Source organism: Marmota flaviventris, chromosome 4, assembly GCF_047511675.1.
Source record: "Marmota flaviventris isolate mMarFla1 chromosome 4, mMarFla1.hap1, whole genome shotgun sequence".
Lineage (NCBI taxonomy): Eukaryota > Metazoa > Chordata > Mammalia > Rodentia > Sciuridae > Marmota > Marmota flaviventris.
This window is the reverse complement of record NC_092501.1, coordinates 33,959,768-33,972,212: the sequence shown is the minus strand read 5'-3', so window position 1 is coordinate 33,972,212 and position 12,445 is coordinate 33,959,768. Positions and strand designations below refer to the sequence as shown.

At 34.8% G+C, this 12,445-nt stretch overlaps 1 protein-coding gene across 1 annotated transcript in view; it reads left to right on the top strand.

Annotated features, from left to right (window-relative positions):
* Exoc6 (exocyst complex component 6) overlaps nucleotides 1-11,534 on the top strand; it is a 198,346-nt gene extending 186,812 nt beyond the window's left edge. Inside the window, exons 21-22 of the mRNA XM_027939970.3 lie at nucleotides 8,489-8,601; nucleotides 10,294-11,534. Coding sequence (XP_027795771.2) covers nucleotides 8,489-8,601; nucleotides 10,294-10,426 — 246 coding nt within the window. The 3' untranslated portion in view covers nucleotides 10,427-11,534. The remainder of the gene's footprint in view (nucleotides 1-8,488; nucleotides 8,602-10,293) is intronic.
* The last annotated feature ends 911 nt before the right edge of the window (nucleotides 11,535-12,445 follow it).

The following is a 12,445-nucleotide window of genomic DNA, read 5'->3' as shown; positions in this document are numbered from 1 at the left end:
GCAAGTGTTCTGACATGTTTATTGAGCAAATTATTATACCTGACAAAAGGTAATTACATATACAATCAGGTTTGGAAGTAAATGAATAATTAGGGGTTAAAAAATAAGTGCCTTTTAGATTCAAGAAAAATAAACTAAATACATATTTTTAATTGAGTGAATATAGTAAAACCTATTATATGATTTGAAAGAAAGAACTGACTAAGGATGCAAGCCCCCTTAAATGCAAGTACTCACTACTATGTTATAATATTCTTTCTCTTTGATCTGAGTTTCTTTTTAAAGAGGGAATGACAAGATGTCTCTGGTGTCTAAAGTATTTAGTTTTAATTTTAGTTGAGCTTTTTTTTCCTTTAAATCAACAGCATTAATAACATAATGGCATTCATAATGGCAAATTATGAATATTGTTTGACTTACTAAAATTTTAGAATCACACATGTGACTAATTTTATTGAAGATTAAGTTAATTGAGCTATTAAATTCACCAAGTTTTCATTTGCTTGATTTAAAATCACAACCATTAGCTAGGAGGGATGGGGGGAGTTGGTGGAGAATACCCACTTAGATTCCTAACAATTTGAAAAAAACTAGTATTCCCTCCCCCTTGTTTTTCTTAAGAGGTGCTCTAAAAAGGAGTACATAAAGAAATTCAAGGTTAGTCTAGCTTGTGTCATTAAAGCATCTGCCATGTCCTGTAATATAGACACATCAGCATACAATTTTTTTCATTGACTAATCCATATTGTCTTCCTTTGTTGCTTGAGTTCTTCCAAAGTCCATTCATACTGGCAGATCTTATTTCTTCATAGCTTCAATGAAACAAAATGACTCATCAGAGAAAAATGAAAGTCTAGTGAACACCTCTCTCATGAATTTCAGGGTTTAATTTCCTTAGTTTTGAAAGTCTTTGAGCCTCATTGATGAAGTCATTACATAACTGCCTATTTTGTAAGTATAGCAGATGATGTAATGAATTTGGACAGAAAAATTAAATGTATGACCTGGGAATGCTATTTAACATGTTTGGTGGTGGCATCACTAGAGTACATAAGTTAATCTCAGGAGCAGAACTTTAAACTCAAAAGTTGTATTAGTAATTTACATGTAAAGTAAACAATAACATAACCATATTGTTAGTATGTAAGACATAAATTCTGTGTAGACTTATGAAATTATGTTAAAAGGTAACATATGCAGATGGTGGAAGGAGATGGACATCATTACCCTAGGTACATGTATAATTGCATGAATGGTGTGTCTCTACACTGTGTACAACCAGAGAATTGAAATGTTTTTGCACCCCATTTGTGTACGATGAATTGAAATGCATTCTGCTGTCATATACAACTAAGTAGAACAAATAAGAAGAAATTTTTTTAAAAAGGTAACATATACAGTTTATCTCAGCATTTAGTTGGTGCTTACTATATTACCAGGTGCTGGGTCAAATGTGAAAGAGTACATTTTAAGTAAAACAAAGTCATCATCCTTGAAGCATTTACAGAGTATGTTACAGGAGGAGGAAAAAGCACTTCAACCACTGGGATATTGGAAATATCAAGGACTTGGATAGCCATGAATCATTAAAACTAAAAAATGAATTACTGATGTTTGATTATTTAATGGGTAGAGAAACTAACCCCTGAAAAATAAAGTAGTACAGTATACCATGATAAATAATGTGATAGCAATATGTGGAATGTATTGTGAGGACACAGAAAAGGAGCAGCTTACCCAGACAAGGTGGTGTCAGAGGGCTGCCTGGACAGTTGCTTGCTTACCGAAGTTGTTTTTTTGTTTGTTTGTTTGTTTTTGTTTTTTCTTTTTGTGGTGCTGGGACTTCCATATAGCTGAGCATCAAAAATACTTGAAGAGCATTCTACCTCTGTCATATGCAGTTCATCTGAGTAAAGTGACTTAAGAGCACCAGTGCCTTTCAGCAGCCTCTTCTGCATGAAATGCTCAGAGGTCACTCCTAGTTCTCATAGAGGAAGAGTGGCAAGACTGGCTGACATTAGACTTGGCAAATGGGACATTTGAAGAAGGCAGACTTGAGTGAAAGTGTATCAGAAATCCAGAAGGTAGCCAAGGAAAATTAAAACCTAAAGGCAAGAAAGGGAGGTTGCCAAAGGCACAGTATTGTTTTGCTTCTTTATAGTTTTGACCAGGCTCCTTCTGGTTGATACTTAAAATTATCTTCTATCCTGCAAGTGGAGTTTTCTGATTATGGTTTCACATAGTGGTAAAAGAAGGAAAAGCCAAGTGCTTTAAAAATCATGGAGCCAAGTGTGGTGGTTCACACCTATAGTCTCCATGATCCTATTGCCTCACTCCACTGAAGAGTGAGGCAATAGGATCTCAAGTTTGAGACCAGCCTCAGCAACTTAGCAAGACCCTATCTCAAAAATAAAAAATAAAAAATATGGGGCTCATTATTTGATTCCATTATCTATTTAGAAAAAGGACTTCTGCTTTTTCTCCAGTGTGGCTAATTTAGTAAGACCTATTTTTCTTGAATTCCCAGTGGCAGCTAATTAGGAATTGTTCGAAGGACAAGTATTCTTCCTAAAAGCTGTATTGGATTTAGGAGTTTTGTTGTTGTTTAAACCTCTGGAGCACTCTAGGAAGCTTTGCTTCAGCTTTGTTTTTTGGTGGCAAAGGAAAACCGATCTCCTGGTTTACTTTTGGAATCTGCAAAGCAACCCTGAGGTCCCAGGTGGATTTAGTGTTTGGAAAAGGGAACTTGGGGAACTAAGGTTGACCCTGAGCCCCCAGGTCACTGTTCACATTTACAAAAGCAAACCTAGTATCCCCAATTGCTTTTCTCTTGAGGTTGGCTTAACTTTATTTTCTTCTGTCTTGGGTCACTGCCCCTGAGGTGCTTCAAAAGCAAAATCCAAAAGACCCAAAACAAAGAAAGCTAAACCAGATTCAAGGAAAAAATGACCTGGCACTGTGGATTCATTTTTACAAAGGCAAAAAGCCACTTCAAGAGTTCCAAAGAATGGTTTTAAATCTGCCTAGATTCATTCTGTCATTTGCATAAAGTGACTTCATCAAGTCTGAGACCCCAAGTTTCTTGGGTGTGGTTTAGGAGTGAGTTCTTGGGATGGGAAGCTGTCAGCAAGCTAAATGGGTTGACACAGATAGATTCCTCCGTAATTCAACTATTTTGAGCCTATAAATGGGACCACCCATGCAACCACTTCTCCCCTTAAGCTGCTCTTTTTGTTTTCTGGACACACAGGGAGCACTGAGGAAATGAAATTTATAACTCATGTACAAGTATTGGTATAAATCCACTTAATGTTATTAGTTATGAAGGGTATTTTTGAATCCTTGGTGGGAAAAAAAGGATACTAATTTCAGATAATCTTATAAATTGTGATGAGATAAAACTGAGGCACATTGTTTTGCTATTCATTTTTATATGATCCATAGTTTGCTTACTTCCCAAAAGGATTTAAGGTGGAATTATTTTACTCAACTGTTGGGACAAACCTGTTTATATAACTTAATACCAATTTTCATTACCATATACCTGACTTTATCCTTTAATAAGTAATTATAAAATTACTTCTGGATAATCCAGGGAGATTTTTGTTTTTGTTCATGTTTGATCCACATCTTTGAATTTCAGTTATATGTGTTAACTAATAAATTCACCTGTTGAGACACGATGTCTTACTGTTTGTTTACAAGACTCAAAGAGATTTTGTGTGATTAATAACAAATGTATTATTTGTGCTTTGCCATTTGAAGGAAGCACTACTCAAATAGAGGTGAGATTTTCTATAATTGAGGTTTTAATATTAAAAACACAGCATATCCTGTGAAACCTGAGCAATTGTGAGAGGCAGTCCCAAAGCATTGACTATAATATGGAGTGAAGCTGAATGTCAGTGATTGTACCTGACAGCATCCAAGTTTCCTCTTTTCTTCCCATCACACTCTGATGCTGGAGCAATTTTGATTTTTTTTTATTGTTGCATTATAATTGGACATAATAGTTGACTGTTGTTACATATTCATCTGTGTACATAACATAATTTTGTTAGTTTTATTCTCCATTTCTCCCCTTTCCTTTCCCTCCTCCCTTCACCTGGCTTCCTTCCTCTCCTCCAGTGGTCTCCCTTCTGTTTTCAGTCATATTGTTTTTAAGCTATCAAAATCAAAAAACAGGATTTGTGCTTCTCAGTCAGAACAGGAATGGGTAGCAACCTAAGGAAATAGATTTAGGCCCTAAAATCTGGCCAAGTGGGACCTAGGAATAAAGTCCTGGTTTTGTGTTATACCGTTCTTTCAACAGAAATGTATTTTAAAAATTGGAAAATGACCTTATAATTGTTGTGGATCAAAGATAACATTCAGAAATATTAGTGGTGCTTTCTCTAGAAATTGTTTTACTCAATAACTAGACCTAATGCAAAAATAATATCATGAAGGAATCTACCCTCTTTATCAATATCCTATCCCCATTGAAATCCTGGGAGAGACGGAGGGGAGTCAGTTTGCCTACAGACAGTATAAGCCAGAGTAGTTTATAATGTGCTCTTTTTTTAAATTTAAACTCGTGAAACTTAAGTAAAAACTCCTCGGTATACTTGGAATAGTAGTCTGTTATCGTCCATCAGTTCTTTCTTGAATATCTACTGAGTGGTTTCATTATGCTGAACACACTTTGATTTTGCTTGCCAGCTTGGTGAAGCTTTTCTCTCTTTACTCCTTCCAGCAGTAGTGTGCATTTGAAAAATCCTTATATTCATGGAAATGAGAAATCAGAAAATGAGATCAGCATGCTTGCTGGCCCCATTCCTCTCTTATCTACATCCATTCATCCTTTGGAACCTAGACACTGAAGTGGTGCTCAAATGTTCAGCCTTTAGATTCAATGAAAGCCAGGTTCACTGGCACACACCTGTAATCCCAATAGTTTGGGAGGTTGAGGAAGGAGAATCTCAATTTCCAGGCCAGCCTGGGAAATTTAGGGAGACCCTGTCTCAAAACAAAAAATAAAAAGGTCTAGAGATGAAGCTCAGCGGTAAAGCACCCTCAGCTTAATACCCAGTACAAGAAAAGAAAAGAGAAGAGAAGAATCCAACAAAGAATGAGAATAATGAGTAAACAATCAGTGGTTTCTATCTTATTCTGTATTAAAGTGATAGTAGCTTCCTCATGTCTTACTGTAGCTTAATAGTAGGATGTTCTGTGAATAGTGGTTTTTTTAAAAAATAATTTCATATTAACACCAAAATATTACCTTATTTTTGTTTGTTTTTATCTTTTTGTGGATCAAACTCAGGGATGTCTTACCTCTGAGCTACATTTCCAAGTCCTCCATTTATTTATTTATTTGTTTGTTTGTTTACTTATTTCTAACTTATTATGTATGGCAGCAGGATGCATTTCAATTCATATTACACACATAGAGCACAATTTTTCATGTCTCTGGTTGTACACAAAGTAGAGTCACACCATTTGTGTCTTCATACATGTACTTAGGGTAATAATGTCCATCTCATTCCACCATCTTTCCTACCCCCATACCCCCTTCCTTCTGCTCCATCCCCTTTGCCCCATCTAAAGTTCCTCCATTCATCCCATACTCCCTGCCCCATTCCATTATGGATCAGCATCCTCATATCAGAGAAAACATTAGGTATTTATTTTGGGGGGGATTGGCTTACTTCATTAGCATAATATTCTAGCCCTTCTTATTTTTTTTTTTATTTTGAGATGGGGTCTTGATAAATTGCTGTGGTTGACTTCAAACATGCTCCTGCCTCACACTCCCAAGTTGCTGAAATTATGGGTGTGTGTAACTATGCCCAGCTTTTTTCTTGTTTATTGCATCCCCACTTAATAATATAAGCTGCTTGGGGAATGGGATGTTGTCTGATTTCAATACTGTATGGTACTTAGCATAGTGTCTGGTATGTTACAGGTGGGCAGTCAATATTTGTTGAATAACTAAAGGGATTTTTATCTTGATGTTTAGACCTTTAATCCATATTGGCAATGCATTGCTTCATCTTTAATGTGCAGATTTCCACAGATACATGTATAGATCAATTATGCACAAGTACTAATGTAAATGTGCACATATATTTGTCTACATGTGAACAGGTAGGTTAAGTTTTGTGATTCTTGTAGTTTCTAGAGATTTGCATGTGATATTTGGCCATATATTAAAATTATAAGTATAGTGTTTATCTAGGAAAGTTCTGTTTTTGTGTTGTAGAAGAAACAGTACTGTATTCAGAGGTGCAATTGGTGTAGGCTTTTAATTCATTAAGTAGACTCCTCCTTTCTCACCAGGGTGTAGAAAAACTTAGGAAGAAAAAGAACTTTATTTAAGACTCCTTCCTCTTCTACATCCCAAAGGTCACATTGCTAATAATGCCTTTGGAAAGAAAGGGAGATGACAACCAATATATTAAGTGGTTACTTTCTGCTGACTGTTTGCATGATCACATACACTTGTGCAAACACATACATAAACCTGAGAGGAATCCTTCAGAATGAGGCTTTTATTGATGACTGTGAAGGGTGTTCATTATTGGAATGTATTTTAATACGTGAATATATAAATTTTAAATCTATAGTATTAGCAAATGTTCATTGTAGAGTATTATGAAAGTAAGTAGCAGTTACCCATAATGTCACCATATAAATAACTACCATTGTTAATATTTTTCAGGTCTTTTTTTTTAATGGGTTCTCACTAAATTGATGAGGCTGGCCTTGAACTCAGTATCCTCCCTGCCTCAGTGTCCTGAGAAACTGAAATTACAGGTGTACGCTGTCAAGCCCAGCTTTTCTTTTAGTTACGTTTTATGTGTTTTTTTAAATTAAGTAGCAACATTTATCATAAACATCTTCCCAAGTAATTTAAAATTCTATGTAAATATTAAGCACATACTATTATATTCATCATGCAGATACACCTCACTACTTAACCACTCATAACACTGGGATTAAAGGTGTTTTCAGTTTTTTGATAACCAAATAACATCCAAATAACATTTTTGAGTTTACCATCTTTGTGCATAAGTAGTTACTTTCAGTAGGTAATATTTTTTATAGCAGTTTCTACCTTTTGCAAGAGCCTCTATTGAAAGTTGTAAATTGGATGGAAAAATAGTCAGACAAGTCCCTTGCCTTCCTAAAGAAAAGCTAGTTTATTCTAACCTTTACTTAGTTGTGGTTAATAACTCTAGAAAGTTTCAACCTTCTCAGAGTCAGTAGGTCAGTTTATGTATTCTTCAAGTAAATCCAAATGCTTCCTTCATTTGAAAGTTAAACCAGTAGTCTCCTAACTTATGCAGTGAGTTTAAAAAAAAAAAAATAGGGGAAGTAGTAACTAAAGCATTTAGCTTTCTGAAACAATTCAGATGGGGATAGGAAGTTGGTTTTAAATGGCTTAAAGAGGATTACGGTTTTAAAGTTGGATAAGGAGTTTGGTGCTTTGGGTTAGGCATGGCATTGCTTTTAAAAGATTACTTCCATATTTGACAATGATTCTAACTGGAGTTTATAAAGCAAACAGTCAATTTTAAGACACTATGGAAGACAAGAGAGTTTCTTTTTTTTGTTGTTGTTTGTTTATACAAAATGATTGCCTAAAGTTAACAGGCCAAATCCTGAAGTCCTCCTTTCATAATAATACTGGTGATCTGTCACCAGGGAGAATCCAGCAGAGGTTCTTTAATGCACTTAATTGAGATTATCTGAGCCTTTGGTTTAAATTACTTTAGAAAAGTCTGCATGCAAACAACTCCTTTGAAAGGTAAACATATCTTTAAGGAAAAGGGTTCTTTAAATTTCTTTGTATAGTTAGTAGCATCAACCCCTATTAATTAAATATGAGTACTGACTGAACAATGAATAAACATAAATTCTCTAAACATTAGCATGTGTTAATATAATTCACAGAACAATGAAAGTTTTTATTTATGATCATTTGAAAATTCAGTATTTATTAGAAAAGCAACTACTGACAGTTTTAGTAATTCCAAAGTAAAAAAGATAATGTCCTGGGGCTGGGGTTGTGGCTCAATGGTGGAGTGCTCGCTTAGCATGCATGAGGCACTGGGTTCGATCCTCAGAACCACATAAATGTAAAATAAAGATATTGTGTCCACCTAAAACTAAAAAAATAAATATTAAGGGCTGGGGTTGTGGCTCAGTGATATAGTGCTCGCCTAGTAAGGGCAAGGCCCTGGGTTCAATCCCCAGCACCACATAAAATTAAATAAATAAATATATTGTGTCCAACTACAACTAAAAAATATTTTTAAAATAAATAAATAAATAAACATTAAACAAGATAAAATACAGTTAATGAAGTTTTAGATATGAATTTCTTTATTCCATTCCATCTAAGAAGCAAATCATGTTAAAATGGACCAAGAATAGCATATACTTAATTTGTGTATGGGTCAATAATTAAAAGTCAATATAACATTTCCCCCATTTTTCTTAGCTCCTTGACCTGTTTATGGTTTGGGATTGGTCTACTTACCTAGCTGATTATGGACAGCCGGCTTCAAAGTACCTTCGGGTGAATCCAAACACAGCCCTTACTCTTTTGGAGAAGTGAGTATATTCTGAAAACATTTTGTATAGCCTTTAACAGATTTTGAGTCAATGACAAAATGAAGAACTAGAAATTTTTACGAAGAGATATATCTAGATGGAGCTTTTAAAAGCTCACACTATTTTAATGACTAAAAAATAAGCTTTTTTCTTACCCTTCAGAATTGTAATTACATATGCAATTGCTTTTTGTATGAATGTGAACAAAACACTTTTTCTTTTGTGTCCTGAATTGCAGGCTTAATAGGCCTTAGAAATGTTTATTGGGGACTGGGTTTGTGTGGCTAATGGTAGAGCCTTTACTAGCATGCTCCAGGCCCTGGTTTCAGGCCCAACACCACCACCACCAAAAAAAAAAAAAAAAAAAACCTGCAGATATAAATAACAACTGAATTTATTAAAACCCAATTAGGTGCAGCGGTGTCACCTATAGTCCTAGCTATTTGGCCGAGGCAGGAGAATTGCATAAGCCTATGAGTTCGAGACCATCCTAGGCAATATAGCAAGGCTATGTTAAAAAAAAAAAAAGAGAACAATAACAACAAAAAACTGTATGGTTCAGGAAAGAACGTACTTGTAAAACATGCCCAGGAATTGGAATGTTTACCACTAGGCTATCTACATGATGGTTTCTTTGAAGATAGAGAAATATGTAATTTGAAAAAAATAATATTGCTGGGTATGGTGGCATATACTTGTAATCCCAGCCACTAGGAAGGCTGAGGCAGAAGGATCTTAAGTTCAGTGTCAGCCTGGGAAATTTAGCAAGATACTTACTCAAAAAATAAAAAGTTAGGGATAACTTGGTGATAGAGTGCCCCTGGATTCAATCCCTAATACTGCCCCTTGCCATACACACAAAAAGTGAGAGAGAAAAAAAAAATAATACTGTCAGAACTGAGGTAACAATTTACTGGCACATCTTTGTCCAGCTAAACACAAATTAAGGTGTTTTTTTCTTCTCATTATGTGGCAGTCTGTCTTGACTTAATCATATTTCACTTTACACATCACTACTAAAATCTTCAATTTTTAATTAAAAGTATATATTATTTTCCCACATTTCACAATATGTGTGATATATTTGACTTAAGGAACTTTTAAAATAAATGTAGAGGGGCTGGAGCTGGAGCTCAGTGGTAGAACGCTTGCCTAAAGGCATGTGTGAGGCACTAGGTTTAATCCTTAGCACTGCACAAAAATAAACAAATAAAATGAAGTCATGGTGTCCATCTACAACTACAAAAAAAATTTAAATAAAATAAATATAGATTTATAATGTCATGAAACACCACTGAGGCAAAAACATTGCTGTTTTAAATTTTCTAATGCATTTTTTCCTTTTACCTTGTCTTGCTGTGAATGTAGTTTGCAGAATCCACATAGAGTATTTTAGCATACTTTATGGAATAATATTAGAAAATGGTATGATATTTAAACTTAGCATATTTTAGATTTACATTCTAATGCAAAAATACCACTTCATATAAAATGTAAAATAAAACCATTTATGTGTGTGTGTGTGTGTGTTTTCTCTATCTGTAACTACATTAGTACCTTTTTTCTTTGAAGAATATTTTGTAAGCATAGAATTAGTGTGAGGTAATTTGGAGCTTGCCAATATATTTTACTTGTGATAGCATAGCTTTTAATTTCCTCCTAATAACCTTATTCATTCACATTTGTTTCTAGGATGAAGGATACTAGCAAAAAGAACAATATATTTGCCCAATTCAGGAAGAATGATCGAGACAAACAGAAGTTGATAGAGACAGTCGTGAAACAGCTAAGAAATTTGGTGAATGGTATGTCCCAGCACACATAGATTTCACATTGTTTATACTCAGTGACACTAATCTGTGACTGAGCATTGATCTCTAACAAGCACAGGTCGTGATGTAATAATTTGTTTACAAAATTCAAAAATACAATAGAGAAAATACACTGATGAGGGCTTAAATAAGAAATAGTAATAACATTTGTATGGATTTTTAAAAATTGAATACTATTTTATATATGAAAAATGTGAAACTAATTTTTTCAATTTTAAGGGGAAAAGGTAAAACTATAATATATAAATTGTCAAAAAATGTATATAAAACTGATTGCAAATACATTAGAAAAGCATATGCCTCTACTTAAAAGTATTTTTTCTCCCCTTATTTAAACTTGCGACCTGTTTTTTTCTTCAGTTTATGTTTGGAATGCAATCATGTCTAATGTGGGAATATTTCACTGTCATTTTATGACAGTCTTATTTTCATCTTGATGTGCTTTAAGTAGACTAAGCTTTTAATTCTGCTGATTCTGAGGGGAAAATACACATATCTTTAAAGCGTCCTGAAATCAAACTTAATAAAGAGTGTAAATTATGTTCTACTTGGGTGCTTTAATTGAATCCTTTTGAATATGAAGAAAAGATTTTGGATTTTCTAAAGATTTAGTGTTGTTTTTGTTCATCAGAGTTAATATTTCTATTTGCTTGTAGTTGATATCATTCTAGATTTGGTTTGGTTTGGTTTAAATTAAAAGATAGAACAGTTAACTGGGGCTAACCACTTCAGGTGCAGCTTGAACTAGGGTAGATATGTTCTTCCTACACATAGAAATGACCACAGGGGTCAGATTACTTTCTTTAAATAGCAGATCTCAGTACTGTATCCTCACTGTGGAAGCAGACCAAATCAACTAAACTCTAAAAAACATAAAACAACTGTACATTTTCCTTTGTATAAAGTCACTGATATCCAAATAGTTATGTAAATCCAATCCTTATTTTTCTCTTGGTTGTATTTATGCTGAATACTCTCTTTGCATTTTTGGTATTTATACCTGTAAGAAACTATCCCTGACTGTAAAATAAGTGTCGAGAACTATATTTACATCTTGATTTTGTGGTGAAGTATTAAAAAGGTTGAACAAATCATTGAAAATGCATTGTGATTTTGTCTATTTGGTGTTTCCAGATTTAAAATTGCTTCCTTGAGAAAGCAAAACTATAAACCAAGTCAAAATTGTAAGAAACTGTAAAATAAGTATTGGTGCTGGCGTTTTGGTTCAGTGGTAGAGCACTGCCTACCATGTGTGAGGTACTGGGTTGGTTTTTCAGCACCACATATAAATAAACTAATAAAATTAAGGTCCATCAACAACTAAAAGCTAAAAATAAAAAAGTAAGTGTCAAGAACTATTTACATCTCTGGATTTTGTGATGAAATATTGAAAGTTTGAGCATGTCTTTTAAAAAGACTTGCAAAAAGGAATATTATTTATTAATTATTGGAATGGAAGTGGCACCAAAACAAAAACATTTGTTCTCTTGACCATCTCTTACTGTAAAGTATTTAACATTTAAAAAATATCATACAAAAAAACATGGTAATTCTTCAGGAACAATAAAATCTAGACATTTGGAGAACAGCTAGCATACTCTGAAGACTATGGAATGTGGCTACCCCTGGCTTCCTTACCCTGCCCTCCAGGGTACTTTGGATGCCTCCCATTTTGTCTCCTGTCTGCGGAGGCGTCTAGAGTTTCAGAGAGAGGAAGGATGCTGTCTTTTTGCCGCCTGGAGCCAACCGGTGTGGCTACCCTTTACTCTTCCCAATAAAGAAAGCACCGACCCCATGCTCCTCCCCACCCCCAACCCCGCCACGCCACAACAGGTTGCGATGTAGGGACAAGGACGCTCCGGTCCGTTTGGAACCCTCGGATGGGACACAAAACCCCAGACACAACTACAGGGGATCGTAGGTCGGACTTGGGAGAGGGGGGAAAAAAAGGAGAGAATTCGGTCCTTCAGACCCCAAAAGCAGGATTTGTTTCTCCAGACTACGGGGTGTCG